Source organism: Bombina bombina, chromosome 6 (assembly GCF_027579735.1).
Source record: "Bombina bombina isolate aBomBom1 chromosome 6, aBomBom1.pri, whole genome shotgun sequence".
Lineage (NCBI taxonomy): Eukaryota > Metazoa > Chordata > Amphibia > Anura > Bombinatoridae > Bombina > Bombina bombina.
The window spans coordinates 283,033,131-283,050,547 of NC_069504.1; the positions used below are offsets into that span (position 1 = coordinate 283,033,131).

At 39.0% G+C, this 17,417-nt stretch overlaps 1 protein-coding gene across 1 annotated transcript in view; it reads left to right on the top strand.

Annotated features, from left to right (window-relative positions):
• Positions 1-17,417, top strand: part of FGD6 (FYVE, RhoGEF and PH domain containing 6) — a 269,170-nt gene that overhangs the window by 202,821 nt on the left and 48,932 nt on the right. Inside the window, exon 14 of the mRNA XM_053716891.1 lies at positions 9,095-9,174. Within this exon, the coding sequence (XP_053572866.1) occupies positions 9,095-9,174 (80 nt within the window). The remainder of the gene's footprint in view (positions 1-9,094; positions 9,175-17,417) is intronic.

Genomic DNA, 17,417 nt, shown 5'->3' on the forward strand with positions numbered 1-17,417 from the left:
TTACCTACACTTAAATTAGTTACAAAAAATAAAAAAAGACTAATTACACCTACTCTAAGCCCCCTAAAAAAATAACAAAGCCCCCCAAAATAAAAAAATAAAAAGTTAACAGCTCTATTACCTTACCAGCCCTTAAAGGGGCTTTTTGTGGGGCATGCCCCAAAGAAATCAGCTCTTTTGCCTGTAAAAAAAACATACAATACCCCCCCAACATTACAACCCACCACACACATACCCCTAATCTAACCCACCCAAACCCCCTTAAAAAACCTAACACTAAGCCCCTGAAGATCTTCCTTCATTGTCTTCACCCAGCCGGGTACCATCCGATCCGTCCAGAAGAGGGTCCGAAGTCTTCATCCTATCCGGCCAGAAGAGGTCCTCCAGAGGGTCCGAAGTCTTCATCCTATCCGGCCGGAAGAGGACCTCCAGAGGGTCGGACATCTTCATCCAGACGGCATCTTCTATCTTCTTCCATCCGGAGCGGAGCGGGTCCATCTTGAAGCAGCCGGCGCGGATCCATCCTCTTCTAACGACGTCCTAACAGCGAATGAAGGTTCTTTTAAATGACGTCATCCAAGATGGCATCCCTCGAATTCCGATTGGCTGATAGGATTCTATCAGCCAATCGGAATTAAGGTAGGAAAAATCTGATTGGCTGATTGAATCAGCCAATCGGATTCAAGTTCAATCCGATTGGCTGATCCAATCAGCCAATCAGATTGAGCTTGCATTCTATTGGCTGTTCCGATCAGCCAATAGAATGCAAGATCAATCTGATTGGCTGATTGGATCAGCCAATCGGATTGAACTTGAATCTGATTGGCTGATTCAATCAGCCAATCAGATTTTTCCTACCTTAATTCCGATTGGCTGATAGAATCCTATCAGCCAATCAGAATTCGAGGGACGCCATTAGAGTAGCGGCGACGTTGGGGGGGCAGATTAGGGGTTAATAAATATTATGTAGGTGTCGACGGTGTTAGGGGCAGCAGATTAGGGGTTTATAGGGATAATGTAGGTGGCCGGGTTAAAAAAATGTATTAGAGTGGCGGCAATGTGGGGGGACCTCGGTTTAGGGGTACATAGGTAGTTTATGGGTGTTAGTGTACTTTAGAGCACAGTAGTTAAGAGCTTTATAAACCGGCGTTAGTCCATAAAGCTCTTAACTCCTGACTTTTTTCTGTGGCTGGAGTCTTGTCGGTAGAGGGTCTACCGCTCACTTCAGCCAAGACTCTAAATACCAGCGTTAGGAAGATCCCATTGAAAAGATAGGATACGCAATTGGCGTAAGGGGATCTGCGGTATGGAAAAGTCGCGGTTGGAAAGTGAGCGTTAGACCCTTTCCTGACTGACTCTAAATACCAGCGGCCGGTAAAAAGCAGCGTTAGGACCCCTTAACGCTGGTTTTGACGGCTAACGCAGAACTCTAAATCTAGGCGTAAGTATTTTATAGAGTCGAAACTATATAAACTAGACTGTTCTTAGAAATGTCTCTTTGCCAACTTTCATTAAATGTTAAGGGCAAGAAAGATAAGTATAGAGGGAACACTATAACATAGAATCATTATGACTACGGGATTATTAATAATTGAAGCAGCTAAACATCTCCAGTAACAATTAGCACTCTTCCTATTGATACCATCACATATAAAGTTGATACCCCGCCTAAGAAAAAATAGATGTGATAATAATATAAACTCTGAATGGTCTTATAATGTATTGCTAAAAAAAAATGTATACAAGTGCATGAGCAACAAAAATGATCTCTTACACAATACTGATAACAAGTTAAAGTGTAGGTATGTGCTTAATATAGAGCATAAATCCTAAGCAAAATCACTATTTGCTTATCACCCCTATTTTCTATGACAGAGATCAACATATTTGTGTGGGTTCTTTGAAAAGGTTGGCTACAGTGTTTAGTTTACATTTTAATATTGACTTTGTATAATGCAATATAATATACATAATGTGTGCATTCTAACTTTCAAATAATTCATGTTAGCTTATATATGCATAATTTTTTTAAAAAATTTTTTTGAGAAAGGTTACCACATTTATTAGCGAATGTTATATTTTATCAGGTGAAATAACACAGTGTCTATCTAAATAGAATACAGAGATGAGCTCAGTCGCCTCGACATATTAAGCTAATGAAGGGTTAAATCCATTTATGGAAGGCAATCATTATGATTGCCAAGTAAGTTAAATTGAACCAATCAGTAACTAGCTAAGGGTATATATTTTAATTTCACGTATGTTTTTAACTATGTCTATGATTAAGGCTGCGGCCGAAACATGTCAGACAGAACTACAACCCAAAGCTGTTTGATATACAATTTTTGTATGTTCTCTTTTTAATGGATGCAAAATAAATTTGGACGTTTTAATGAAGAAAGTGTTTGCCGGCTTTTTCTAACACATATATATATATATATATATATACATACATACACACACATATTTAGACATGTCTATGTATGCATATATATTTTAAAGCCCCTTGCAGTTCTTTCTTTTTTTTCAAACACCTTATCTATGTATCTTTGAGCCCTTATAACTTTTTAAATAGTAATTTTTTAAATATTTTTTATCAGATAGTTTTATGTTAGTGTAATTGTATTTGTACATGAATTTGTTGCGTTTAATGTAACTTTTTTCCTTCCCTACCCTTTACGTAAGCTCTCAAGATCGTGCTTGAGCAAACACATTTACTTTCAACTAGTAATACACCCACTATTTCCGATGCATGCAAAAATCTGTTGAAAACCCGACATCGCTTGTGCACAAGTTAGCATGCCACTCATAATCTAGCCCTTATTTCTTCTGTTATGTGTGATCAGTCCACGGGTCATCATTACTTCTGGGATATAACTCCTCCCCAACAGGAAATGCAAGAGGATTCACCCAGCAGAGCTGCATATAGCTCCTCCCCTCTACGTCAGTCCCAGTCATTCTCTTGCACCCAACGACTAGATAGGATGTGTGAGAGGACTATGGTGATTATACTTAGTTTTTATGACTTCAATCAAAAGTTTGTTATTTTACAATAGCACCGGAGCGTGTTATTACTTCTCTGGCAGAGTTTGAGGAAGAATCTACCAGAGTTTTTTACTATGATTTTAACCGGAGTAGTTAAGATCATATTGCTGTTCTCGGCCATCTGAGGGAGGTAAAAGCTTCAGATCAGGGGACAGCGGGCAGATGAATCTGCATTGAGGTATGTAGCAGTTTTTATTTTCTGAATGGAATTGATGAGAAAATCCTGCCATACCGTTATAATGACATGTATGTATACACTTCAGTATTCTGGGGATGGTATTTCACCGGAACTACTCTGTTAAAAGTCACTAATCCTTTTAATAAGTATTTATCATGTTAAACGTTTTTGCTGGAATGTAGAATCGTTTACATTTCTGAGGTACTGAGTGAATAAATATTTGGGCATTATTTTCCACTTGGCAGTTGTTTGGTTTTAATTGTGACAGTTTCGTTTCTCTTCACTGCTGTGTGTGAGGGGGAGGGGCCGTTTTTGGCGCTCTTTGCTACGCATCAAAAAATTCCAGTCAGTTACTCTTATATTTCCTGCATGATCCGGTTCATCTCTGACAGATCTCAGGGGTCTTCAAACTTCTTTGGAGGGAGGTAGATTCTCTCAGCAGAGCTGTGAGAATTTTATATTGACTGTGAATAAAAACGTTGCTCTGTAATTTTTATGTCAAATTTAATTATTGTTATTTTACTAATGGGAACAAACCTTTGCTAAAAGTTGTGTTGTTTTAAAGTTTGATGCTATAACTGTTTTTCAGTTCATTGTTTCAACTGTCATTTAATCGTTTAGTACCTCTTTGAGGCACAGTACGTTTTTGCTAAAAAAGATTATAACCAAGTTGCAAGTTTATTGCTAGTGTGTTAAACATGTCTGACTCAGAGGAAGATATCTGTGTCATTTGTTCCAATGCCAAGGTGGAGCCCAATAGAAATTTATGTACTAACTGTATTGATGCTACTTTAAATAAAAGTCAATCTGTACAATTTGAACAAATTTCACCAAACAGCGAGGGGAGAGTTATGCCGACTAACTCGCCTCACGCGGCAGTACCTGCATCTCCCGCCCGGGAGGTGCGTGATATTATGGCGCCTAATACATCTGGGCGGCCATTACAGATAACATTACAAGATATGGCTACTGTTATGACTGAAGTTTTGTCTAAATTACCAGAACTAAGAGGCAAGCGTGATCACTCTGGGGTGAGAACAGAGTGCGCTGACAATACTAGGGCCATGTCTGATACTGCGTCACAGCTTGCAGAGCATGAGGACGGAGAGCTTCATTCTGTAGGTGACGGTTCTGATCCAAACAGATTGGATTCAGATATTTCAAATTTTAAATTTAAATTGGAGAACCTCCGTGTATTACTAGGGGAGGTCTTAGCAGCTCTCAATGATTGTAACACCGTTGCAATACCAGAGAAACTGTGTAGGTTGGATAAATACTTTGCGGTACCGGCGAGTACTGACGTTTTTCCTATACCTAAGAGACTAACTGAAATTGTTACTAAGGAGTGGGATAGACCCGGTGTGCCGTTCTCACCCCCTCCAATATTTAGAAAGATGTTTCCAATAGACACCACCACTCGGGACTTATGGCAAACGGTCCCTAAGGTGGAGGGAGCAGTTTCTACTTTAGCTAAGCGTACCACTATCCCGGTGGAGGATAGCTGTGCTTTTTCAGATCCAATGGATAAAAAATTAGAGGGTTACCTTAAGAAAATGTTTGTTCAACAAGGTTTTATATTGCAACCCCTTGCATGTATCGCGCCGATTACGGCTGCGGCAGCATTTTGGATTGAGTCTCTGGAAGAGAACCTTAGTTCATCTACGCTAGACGACATTACGGACAGGCTTAGAGTCCTTAAACTAGCTAATTCATTCATTTCGGAGGCCGTAGTACATTTAACCAAACTTACGGCTAAGAACTCAGGATTCGCCATACAGGCACGTAGGGCGCTGTGGCTAAAATCCTGGTCAGCTGATGTTACTTCTAAGTCCAAATTACTTAATATACCTTTCAAGGGGCAGTCTTTATTTGGGCCCGGTTTGAAAGAAATTATCGCTGACATTACAGGAGGTAAGGGCCACGCCCTACCTCAAGACAAAGCCAAAGCTAAGGCTAGACAGTCTAATTTTCGTCCCTTTCGGAATTTCAAAACAGGAGCAGCATCAACCTCCACTGCACCAAAACAGGAGGGAGCTGTTGCTCGTTACAGGCAAGGCTGGAAGCCTAACCAGTCCTGGAACAAGAGCAAGCAGGCCAGGAAACCTGCTGCTGCCCCAAAGACAGCATGAACCGAGAGCCCCCGATCCGGGACCGGATCTAGTGGGGGGCAGACTTTCTCTCTTCGCCCAGGCCTGGGCAAGAGATGTTCAGGATCCCTGGGCGCTAGAGATCATATCTCAGGGATACCTTCTAGACTTCAAATTATCTCCCCCAAGAGGGAGATTTCATCTGTCAAGGTTGTCAACAAACCAGATAAAGAAAGAAGCGTTTCTACGCTGTGTACAAGATCTGTTATTAATGGGAGTGATCCATCCGGTTCCGCGGTCGGAACAAGGACAAGGGTTCTACTCAAACCTGTTTGTGGTTCCCAAAAAAGAGGGAACTTTCAGGCCAATCTTAGATTTAAAGATTCTAAACAAATTCCTAAGAGTTCCATCGTTCAAAATGGAAACTATTCGGACAATCTTACCCATGATCCAAAAGGGTCAGTACATGACCACAGTGGATTTAAAAGATGCTTACCTTCACATACCGATTCACAAAGATCATCACCGGTATCTAAGGTTTGCCTTCTTAGACAGGCACTACCAGTTTGTAGCTCTTCCATTCGGACTGGCTACGGCTCCAAGAATCTTCACAAAGGTTCTGGGTGCCCTTCTGGCGGTACTAAGACCGCAAGGGATTTCGGTAGCTCCGTACCTAGACGACATTCTAATACAAGCTTCAAGCTTTCAAACTGCCAAGTCTCATACAGAGTTAGTTCTGGCATTTCTAAGGTCGCATGGATGGAAAGTGAACGAAAAGAAGAGTTCTCTTTTTCCTCTCACAAGAGTTCCATTCTTGGGGACTCTTATAGATTCTGTAGAAATGAAGATTTACCTGACAGAAGACAGGTTAACAAAGCTTCAAAATGCATGCCGTGTCCTTCATTCCATTCAACACCCGTCAGTAGCTCAATGCATGGAGGTGATCGGCTTAATGGTAGCGGCAATGGACATAGTACCTTTTGCACGCCTACACCTCAGACCGCTGCAATTGTGCATGCTAAGTCAGTGGAATGGGGATTACTCAGATTTGTCCCCTACTCTGAATCTGAATCAAGAGACCAGAAATTCTCTTCTATGGTGGCTTTATCGGCCACACCTGTCCAGGGGGATGCCATTCAGCAGGCCAGACTGGACAATTGTAACAACAGACGCCAGCCTACTAGGTTGGGGCGCTGTCTGGAATTCTCTGAAGGCTCAGGGACTATGGAATCAGGAGGAGAGTCTCCTTCCAATAAACATCCTGGAATTGAGAGCAGTTCTCAATGCCCTTCTGGCTTGGCCCCAATTAACAACTCGGGGGTTCATCAGGTTTCAGTCGGACAACATCACGACTGTAGCTTACATCAACCATCAGGGAGGGACAAGAAGCTCCCTAGCAATGATGGAAGTATCAAAGATAATTCGCTGGGCAGAGTCTCACTCTTGCCACCTGTCAGCAATCCACATCCCGGGAGTGGAGAACTGGGAGGCGGATTTCTTGAGTCGCCAGACTTTTCATCCGGGGGAGTGGGAACTTCATCCGGAGGTCTTTGCCCAAATACTTCGACGTTGGGGCAAACCAGAGATAGATCTCATGGCGTCTCGCCAGAACGCCAAACTTCCTCACTACGGGTCCAGATCCAGGGATCCGGGAGCGGTTCTGATAGATGCTTTGACAGCACCTTGGAACTTCGGGATGGCTTATGTGTTTCCACCCTTCCCGCTGCTTCCTCGATTGATTGCCAAAATCAAACAGGAGAGAGCATCAGTGATTCTAATAGCGCCTGCATGGCCACGCAGGACTTGGTATGCAGATCTAGTGGACATGTCATCCTGTCCGCCTTGGTCTCTACCTCTAAGACAGGACCTTCTGATACAGGGTCCATTCAAACATCAAAATCTAACTTCTCTGAAGCTGACTGCTTGGAAATTGAACGCTTGATTTTATCAAAACGTGGTTTTTCTGAGTCGGTTATTGATACCCTGATACAGGCTAGGAAGCCTGTTACCAGAAGGATTTACCATAAAATATGGCGTAAATACCTATACTGGTGCGAATCCAAAGGTTACTCCTGGAGTAAGGTTAGGATCGCTAGGATATTGTCCTTTCTACAAGAAGGTTTAGAAAAGGGTTTATCAGCTAGTTCATTAAAGGGACAGATTTCAGCTCTGTCCATCTTGTTACACAGGCGTCTGTCAGAAAATCCAGACGTCCAGGCCTTTTGTCAGGCTTTAGCTAGGATCAAGCCTGTGTTTAAAGCTGTTGCTCCGCCATGGAGTTTAAACTTAGTTCTTAACGTTTTACAGGGTGTTCCGTTTGAACCCCTTCATTCCATTGATATAAAATTGTTATCTTGGAAAGTTCTGTTTTTAATGGCTATTTCCTCGGCTCGAAGAGTCTCTGAGTTATCAGCCTTACATTGTGATTCTCCTTATCTGATTTTTCACTCAGATAAGGTAGTTCTGCGTACTAAACCTGGGTTCTTACCTAAGGTAGTCACTAACAGGAATATCAATCAAGAGATTGTTGTTCCATCCTTGTGTCCAAATCCTTCTTCAAAGAAGGAACGTCTTCTACACAATCTGGATGTAGTTCGTGCCCTCAAGTTCTACTTGCAGGCAACTAAAGATTTTCCCCAAACTTCTTCCCTGTTTGTCGTTTATTCTGGACAGAGGAGAGGTCAAAAAGCTTCTGCTACCTCTCTCTCCTTTTGGCTTCGTAGCATAATACGTTTAGCCTATGAGACTGCTGGACAGCAGCCTCCTGAAAGAATTACAGCTCACTCCACTAGAGCTGTGGCTTCCACTTGGGCCTTTAAGAATGAGGCCTCTGTTGAACAGATTTGCAAGGCTGCAACTTGGTCTTCGCTTCATACTTTTTCCAAATTTTACAAATTTGACACTTTTGCTTCTTCGGAGGCTATTTTTGGGAGAAAGGTTCTTCAGGCAGTGGTTCCTTCTGTATAATGAGCCTGCCTATCCCTCCCGTCATCCGTGTACTTTTGCTTTGGTATTGGTATCCCAGAAGTAATGATGACCCGTGGACTGATCACACATAACAGAAGAAAACATAATTTATGCTTACCTGATAAATTCCTTTCTTCTGTTGTGTGATCAGTCCACGGCCCGCCCTGTTTTAAGGCAGGTAAATATCTTTTAAATTATACTCCAGTCACCACTTCACCCTTGGTTACTCCTTTCTCGTTGATTCTTGGTCGAATGACTGGGACTGACGTAGAGGGGAGGAGCTATATGCAGCTCTGCTGGGTGAATCCTCTTGCATTTCCTGTTGGGGAGGAGTTATATCCCAGAAGTAATGATGACCCGTGGACTGATCACACAACAGAAGAAAGGAATTTATCAGGTAAGCATAAATTATGTTTTTGTTTGTTCTTGCTGTACAATGCTAGAAATGGTGTTTGTTCCATGTCCTCCAGAGGTGCTGAAAGTGACATTTACCTGAACCTGTAATTTTATGAACAGTGATTTTTTTAGATTAAAGTCATTTATCCATCCCGAATGGCCACAAATATGGAGACATGGATTTCACCAGGCTTTTCAAGGGTTTCATCTCTGCAATGCTCTTGATTTGAACAACAATACGGATAATAAATGAATAAAACAATTATTTTGTATACAGTGGAGTACATAACTGCTAATATATCTAAGCATATATAAAATGTAACTTTATTGTCCCTTCAAATGAAAAGTATTAAAAACTGCTTTAGCATAGTGGTGAGAAATGGCTCAGCGCTGAAAGTGTAATGTTTTATGCTTACCATAGGTTAACAAACCAACACAAGAAGCCTACCAAAATGAACTGAACATAGAAAGTGTGGAGAGGTCCTTCATTCTGTCTGCCAGGTAAATACTACAGAAAAATGCAAATACAGTATATATATAGACTATAAATCATTATGTGCCAAATCCTAATAATCTGGCATTTGGGTTTTATCATTCTCTGTATAAGAAAAAGACCATGCTACATTTTTCATTGTCATTTTGTACCACAACATGCTTAGTACATATACCCTTCTTTTTAATGGTATATAGTTTTTTTCTTGACTTCAAAAATAAATATTCAGTGACAACAACATAACTTTACCTTTCTCTGTACTTGTCTGTCATAATGAGCGCTAAAATAGATAGTTTGTCTTACTTTGGCTCATGCAGGTATATATTATTAGTTGTGAATAGATTGAACATTGTGTAATAATATCCTGGAAGGGAACAAAAGTCTTGGACAAAAATATTTAAACTGGACAAGTCATTGACTTTCTTTTATAATACATGAACAGCATTGTGCTTTCATATTATCTTTACCTCTTTACACAATGTTTATGGATTTTCATTAGGTAATGAAGCAATTACAGCATAGTAAGTGGGTATATTAGTAATATTAATGGAATATTTGGGAACACCCATATGTGGTGAAAAATGCGGTGTTCTAGTGTGTGAAGTTAAGCTTGCAAAAATAATAATCTAGCTAACTGTCTCTCTAACAAGACGATCCATTATATAACTATCCATTATATAACTATCCATTATATAACAAAAGCACTTTGTAATGCATAAGATACCCTAGAGGAAATTTAACAATATTTTTCATGTGAAACATTAATAAAGCTGTTACCTGCGCAAGCTTTATGAGCATTTTACCCATCATGCTATGTCACAGTCACCTAAAATAAAAGGCACCTGAGCACTTGTCATCATATGTATCTTTCCTGGTAAAATATTTTATAAATAAATAATATGTAAGCTGTACTATCTGAGAAAAAAATAATACACACAGACAGTGTGGCAGTTTTTCCAGTTCAACAACATTTACCATATACTGTGATCTCTTTTTTGCCGGGGCGGTGGCACACACAGGGGCCAGACATGACGCGGGTGGAGCTTGATTGAAGGGCAAGAATGCGTCCCTAGATGTGTGGGCCAAGTCATAACTGAGACCTCTGTAGTATCACCCTTGTTAGAGGGCTGGTACCAGCATCATGCACAAATGCTGGTGACTGGGCAGGGGAAAGGCTCTGTATACCCTATGGTCAGTCTCGGCTTGTTATTATTTTATAAACCTTAGTTTAAACCTTTAACTAGAATAACAAAACAAGAGATACAACGTACATAGCACATGTGTTCATTAGAATAAGGGGGAGGGGCGAGAGTCCACGAGCCATTACTCCTGGGAAATATAAGAGCCCTTAATAACCCCTCCCAATTTACTGGAAACTAGTCTGAGGTATAGCCAATGAAGAAGAAGAAGAAAGGTAGGAACTTATAAGAGCTAAAAAAAAAAGCAGGGAAAAAATGGCTTGTGGATTCTTACCATTATGAAATAAATGAATTAATCAGGTAAGCATAAATTATATTTATATTTTTTGTGGTTACTGTTGCTTTAAAGGAACAGTATACTATAAAATATTTTTTTCCTTAATGTGTTTCCAGTTACTTTTTTACCAGTTGGAGAGTATAAAATGTATGAAATTTGCTTTTTAAGGCTTATTTGTGTATATGAATGAGCTGATTTTAGTCCAAAAACACTCCAATAAGTCTTCCCCAGCTCCCAAGACAGCATGAAGATGCAGCCCCCATACCAAACCAGTTTATGGTAGGGGGCAGAATGAGTCTTTTTCAGGATGTTTGGGAGAGATCTATTGATGATCCCTGGGTATTAAAAATCATTTCCCAGGGGTACCGAATATGTTTTCATTTGAGGCCTCCTCTGGGAGGATTCTTCCTGTCTTGAGTGCTTCAAGATCCTTTAAAGGCCCACGCTTTTTTTGGCTTGTGTGTGAGATTTGGAACTAATGGCAGTGATTGCAATGCAGTTTCAACTTCTGCTTTAAACCAGGAGGTTTATTTAAATCTCTTTATAATGCTAAAGAAAGTAGGTCATTTTCAGCCTGCTTTGGATCTTAAAATATTGAACAAATTCCTGAAAGTTGAAGATGGAGATGAAGTCAGTTTATGTCTACCATATGCTTATTTGCATATCCCTATTCACATGGATCATGTCAAGTACCTGAGATTTCCTTTTCTAGACAAGCATTATTAATTAGTGGCCCTTCCTTTTGGTCTGGCTACAGGTCGGGTGAGGGTTGTAATTTCCACAGATGCCCGCTTGTTAGGTTCTGGTGTATTCTAGGGGTCTCGAGAGTGCAGGGAGTTTGGTCTCCTCAGGAGATGAGGTTGCCAATAAATGTTATGGAACTGTTATTGCCCGACCTGAGACACGAATAGTTTCTGAGATTCCAATCAAACAATATCACGGCATTTGAGATGTATCCTGTATCATCATTTGGGCAGAACGCTATCATTGTAGGATTTATGACATCCATAATGCCAGGTGTGTTCAATTGTGAGGCAGACTTTCTAAGTTGCCAGTCTCTTCACCCAGGGGAATGGTCTCTGAATCAAGAAGTTTTTGATCAAACTTTGAGGTATTGGGGTCTGCCAGAGATAGATCTTATGGCCTCCCATTTGAATCACAAACTGCCTTAGTTTTGTGCTAGGTCTCTGAGCCTTTGGGTGAGTCTGCTAGACACCCTAGTGGTTCCTTGGTCGTTCAACCTGATTTGCATGGGTAATTGTTAGGCTTAGTAAATTATATACTCTTACAGAAGGAATTACCACAATTATCGACACAGGTGCCTTTGAAAAGGTTCTGGTGAAACGGCCGTCAGGTGTGTGTCTTTTGAGGTATAATAAGCAAAAGAGAAGAAACAAGTGAAATGTGAGCAAATATAAGGCAGACAATGCTAAATGGCAGTCCTGTATGAAGACCCCAGGGAAATGATATACATCACATAAAGTGAGGGTGAGACTGCAAATGTTTAGAAGTTCAAGCAAAGATGCTTATTGGCACACTTTTATTGCATCCCTCATAAACCTGCAACATGCACAGGAATAATATAGGGAAAACCAGGTAACATAAACAACCTGCAGCTGCACACTCTCTCCGGTTAGTGTCAACGTAGCAGGCAACAGAACGTACCAACAAAAGAGTGCCTACTAAAACAGGGCTATAATGCTTGCTTCTAGGAACGTAGAAAATCTTCACTCACCCTCACAACGGAACTTCTGATATCAATTTAACACAGCCGGTCAACTGTATCCAAAGCCAGGTAATTGCTTTACGAAAGTCTATGATTACGGTCTTTGTGACCGAAACCGGTCAGACCACTTTCTGGCTACGTGTTGTGGCTTCATCTCAAGTACCTCCACAATGTTTTTATGAGAATTAATAAAGGTGTTTTTTTATTCAAGAGGCTTTCTGGACTACCATCTTTTTTTTGTCTTCTGAGGTATGTCTGAATAATTTGTGTGCACTTTAATTTTGTTATATTTTGATAACACTAGTATCCATCCGGAGTAAGACTGTAGCCCTTGAACCTTTTTGTAACAATACTTGTGGTAATTCTGTGAGAGTATATATGTGTTAAGCTCAATAATTACCTACATTTGTGGGGCTCACCTAATCATATTAGTAATAACTACAGGGATCTTTTTTACTTGCAGTGTGTGCTACAATGGGCTTCTCAGTTGTTGGCCAGTTACACCGTTGATGTGGACTAGTGTGTTAGTGAATTTTGAAATTTGATCCACTTGTATGGAATATTCAATGATATTCTCAGACACCTCAGCAGTCCTGATTTGTTTTTTGTACTATAAACTTTTTAAATGTTTTTAATGAGGTTATTTGTATACCCATTTTTAGAATCTGAGTGAATTAAAGGTTAAGTTTTATTTATTTTTTCTCCCTTTATTTGGTCTCATCTATATATACAATTTGCACTGCTATTTAGCATTAACAAGTGTGGGCCTAAAAGCTGTTTCTTTTTACTTTTTTTGTGGCATATTTAGCATAAGGTCTGGAAAACCTTTTTTTAGTTACTGTTGGAATTAGTTAAAAATTCCTAGAGTTCTTGATTTCCTGCAAAAAAAAGCTTAGACTAAAAATGTTTCATAAGAAAATTTCTAAAATTCCTAACTTTCGGGCCTTTGTTCAGGCTCTGAAGGATAAAACCTTGGGATCTGAATCTGGTGTTGAGGGTTCTTTAAACTCCTCTTTTTAAGCCAAAGCATGGTTAGGACCATCAGCTTTTATTTTGGAAGGTTGTTTTTCTTCTAGTTATTTCTTCGACTAGAAGAGTATCTGAGCTTTCGGCTTTGTCTTTCAAACCTCCTTTTCTGATTTTTCATGAGGATAAGGCTGTTCTTTGCACTAGCTATTCTTTTCTTCATAAAGTGGTATCTACAGATACTGTCAATCAGGAAATTGTTGTAACTTCTTTTTGTGCAGCTCCTAAGAATTCTAAGGACCATCTTCTCCACAATTTACATGATGTAAGAGCTCTTAAATATTATGTGGAAGTCACAAAATATTTCTTCTTCTCTTTTAATTCCCTTTTCTGAGCCTCACAAAGGTCAGAAAGCTATGGCTACTTTAGCAGTTTTGTTTAAAGTCTTAACTTGCAAGGCTTATTTGGTTGTGAGGAAATCTCCCCTTGAGCGCTTTACTGCTCATTCCACTTGAGCAGTTGCTATTGCTTCGGCCTTTCGTAAATGAGGGCTCTATTGATCAGATTTATAACTCAGCTTGGTACTTGGTGTTCTTTGCACACTTTCTCACTTTGATGTGTATGCTTCTTCTGCGGCTGCCTTTGCAGGAAAGTTCTGTGGGCCATAGTACCTGAATAGTAACATCCTGATTTCACTGTATGCCGCCCCCCCCTTATTCACGGTGGTCTTGTGGACTCCACTGCTTGGGTATTGACTACCACATGTTATTGCTCATGAACTCTCACAATTGATGTGATCATCTGATGAAATAAAACAAAATTTATGCTTACCTGATTAATTCATTTTTTTGATGATGGTGAGAGCCCTGTTCTTTCTTTTTGTTCAGGTGGCGGCAGTACTTTTTTGCCCCAATATATCTTTCCTGATTTTCTTTTTCCTCATCTACTTTACTATATGTATTACTGAGGATCATGGGAAATGGCAGGGATTTAAAGCTCTGGTGTGTTGGGCTGTTTTTTCCTTTTCCTAGTGGTCAGGAAGGAAATATCCTACACGTGATGGTTTGTGGACTCTCACCATCATGAAATAAATTATCAGGTAAGCATATTTCTTTTTTTTTTTTACTTTAAAGGGAAATTGTACGCAGCAATTTTTGAAATATTATTTAAAAAATTAGCTATTTAACTATGTCATCTGTGTTCAATGTTTAAAACCCTATAGTTTTGTAAATCTGCTTCGTTACATAGCCATGCTCACTCCCTTAATGTTACACAGTACTACCTATGCGCGGGATTCCCTCATGATGTAAGCACTAGTGTGAAATCTGTGACAAGGCCAATCAATATAAGCTCCTTCACAGCTAGCGGTTGTTACTATTAGTCAGCATGATATCTCAGAGAATTGTTTTTATAAATAGACACAATGGAGAAACAGTGGAGTATGGTAAAAAATATAGAATTATACCTGGCTGTGAACATCGTTATTAAAGGGACACTGAACGCAAATTTTTTCTTTTGTGATTCAGATGGAGCATGCAATTTTAAGCAACTTTCTAATTTACTCCTTTTATCAATTTTTCTTTGTTCTCTTGCTATCTTTATTTGAAAAAGAAGGCATCTAAGCTAATGAGCCATCCAATTTTTGGTTTAGAACTCTGGACAGTACTTGTTTATTGGTGGGCGAATTTATCCACCAATCGGCAAGAACAACCCAGGTTGTTCACCAAAAATGGGCCGGCATCTAAACTTAAATTCTTGCTTTTCAAATAAAGATACCAAGCGAATGAAGAAAATTTTATAATAGGAGTATATTAGGAAGTTGCTTAAAATTGCATGCTCTATCTGAATCACGAAAGAAAAAATTTGGGTTTAGTGTCCCTTTAAGACAGATCATAATGTACAGACTGGAGCTATAGTTTGAAAACAAGAAAATAAACTAAAAACAGTCAACCAATCTGATACTAGTAAAGATTATAGGCAGCATATACAGCCATTAAGGATGCATAATTACCATAGAGGCAAAAAACTAAACAAATAATACATAAATAAACAACATTTGGTAGGATGATCTGCACAAAGCGAGGAACACAGTAAAAAATGTAATAAAATAATAATTATGACTTCATCAACTCAGTAAGAGTGCATCTACTTATTTCTGTGCATGTGTTCATGGCAATCATTCCTCGTGCACTATGTATACTTATAGATGTCATGATTTGTTTTGTATATTACATCCGATTGGCTGGGGGAATCCTAACACCCTTGGTGCAAACGGCTAATTGGTGAAAATAAGTGTAGTTATATATTTTTAGGTAAGTAGCCATATGATTTTGTGTCCTCTTCATTTATTGTATTATTATTGATATAGGTAAGATAAAAGTACTTAAAGGGACATAAAACCCAAAACTTTTCTTTCATGATTCAGATAGATAATACCATTTTAAATAACTTTACAAAAAGTTAGTAACTTTTTTTTTTTAAGGAGCAGCAGAAGCACTACCGGGAGCTAGCTGGACACATCGGGTGAGAGAAAGACAGGAGGCAAATATGTGCAATCAAAGCTAGCTCCCAGTAGTGTATTGCTGCTCCTGAGCAGATATGCTTTCTAAAAAAGGATGCCAAGAGAATAAAACAATCTAGATAACAGAAATATGTTTTGAAAGTTGTTTAAAACTACACTCTATCTGAATCATGAAAGTTTAATTCTGACTTTACTGTTCCTTTAATGTGAAAGAGGATGATTCATTCTTGATATGGAAAAATGTAGATTTGATGATGGTTCAAGACTTTATTATATATTACAAGATCTGTTTGATATGAAAATGAAAGCATATCTTGTTTACAATATTATTATTCTATCCTAAGGGAGATGACATTTATAAGATTTTTTTTATGCCTTTTTGGAGTTGACTTTGTTGAGATGGAGCTCCTTCCACATTATTGTCCGAGCTTTAATTTTTGGTCGGACAGCCACTACTTCTCTGCATATTGAGCTTTTGGACAAGCCAGGGGAGGGCTCTGGTGTGGGTAGTCTAGCAGCTGGAGGGGAGTTTTTGGGAACTTACAGCCTATGGGATGGAAATATAATTGTTCATATTGGCTATGAAATGCAAGTCTTAAAGTTCTAGAGACTTTATCTTAGTTCTTATTGTATCTCAGAAAGTATTTGCAGGTGGTTTCATGCCACACAACTGCTTGAAGGACAATGCAAACCTTATGTTTGATCTGAATGTTTCCTTATTTGAGATGATGACCTCTCAATAATTTGAGCTAAAATGCCTAATGAACATTTGAATTTCATTAAGTTATTGGAGTTTGCCACAGGTCATTTATAGTACTAGTCCTTCAATAATGTGAGGATAAAGCTAGTTTTGATAATCTATACAGAACTGGTGAATTATAAAACGTTGGCTTTATTATTTTCTTGTGATGTTATAGTCAAGCTCCATTACTACTGTTTTAAATAGAAAATAATTTCCTTCAGCTTTTGATACTATTATTTATTTTTTAAAAGATTTGTCACCATAGACTATTCAGAGTGAGAACAATATTTTGCCATTGGATGTTACAGGGAGTGTTTCTCTCCAAAGCATATGCTTGTTATAAAAGGGAATGTGTATGTTTCATCATATGTGGAACAAATTGCTGCTGTCTTGTGTGTTTTTGTTTTTGTTTTGCCTTCAAACAGTGTTATTTCAGCTGTTAAATTGCATGGTGCACACGGTTTAAATACTTCAACACCTGAGAATTAGCCAGAACCTATTAGTTTTGGGTTTTCATTGTTACTATATTGCTTTTTCCAGGGTTAACTATGTCACACACCCATGGAAGTGTTACTTCCATTTGACAAGTTGTTGTACTGTTTTATATATAACCTGTAAGCTACTGCTAATTATTTTTTGTGTGTGTGGTTGTTTTGAATTGTTACCAATTTTTCTTTCTAGTTTAGTTTTAGTATTACACCCGTTTTCCCTTCTACTTTAGCTTTATCTTTCTTAAATGTAGCAGTATCTTTCTTTCTTTTCTTTACTTTAGTAATGTTGCTGTAGTCTTTTGGATATTTTGCGAGTTAAAGGGACATGA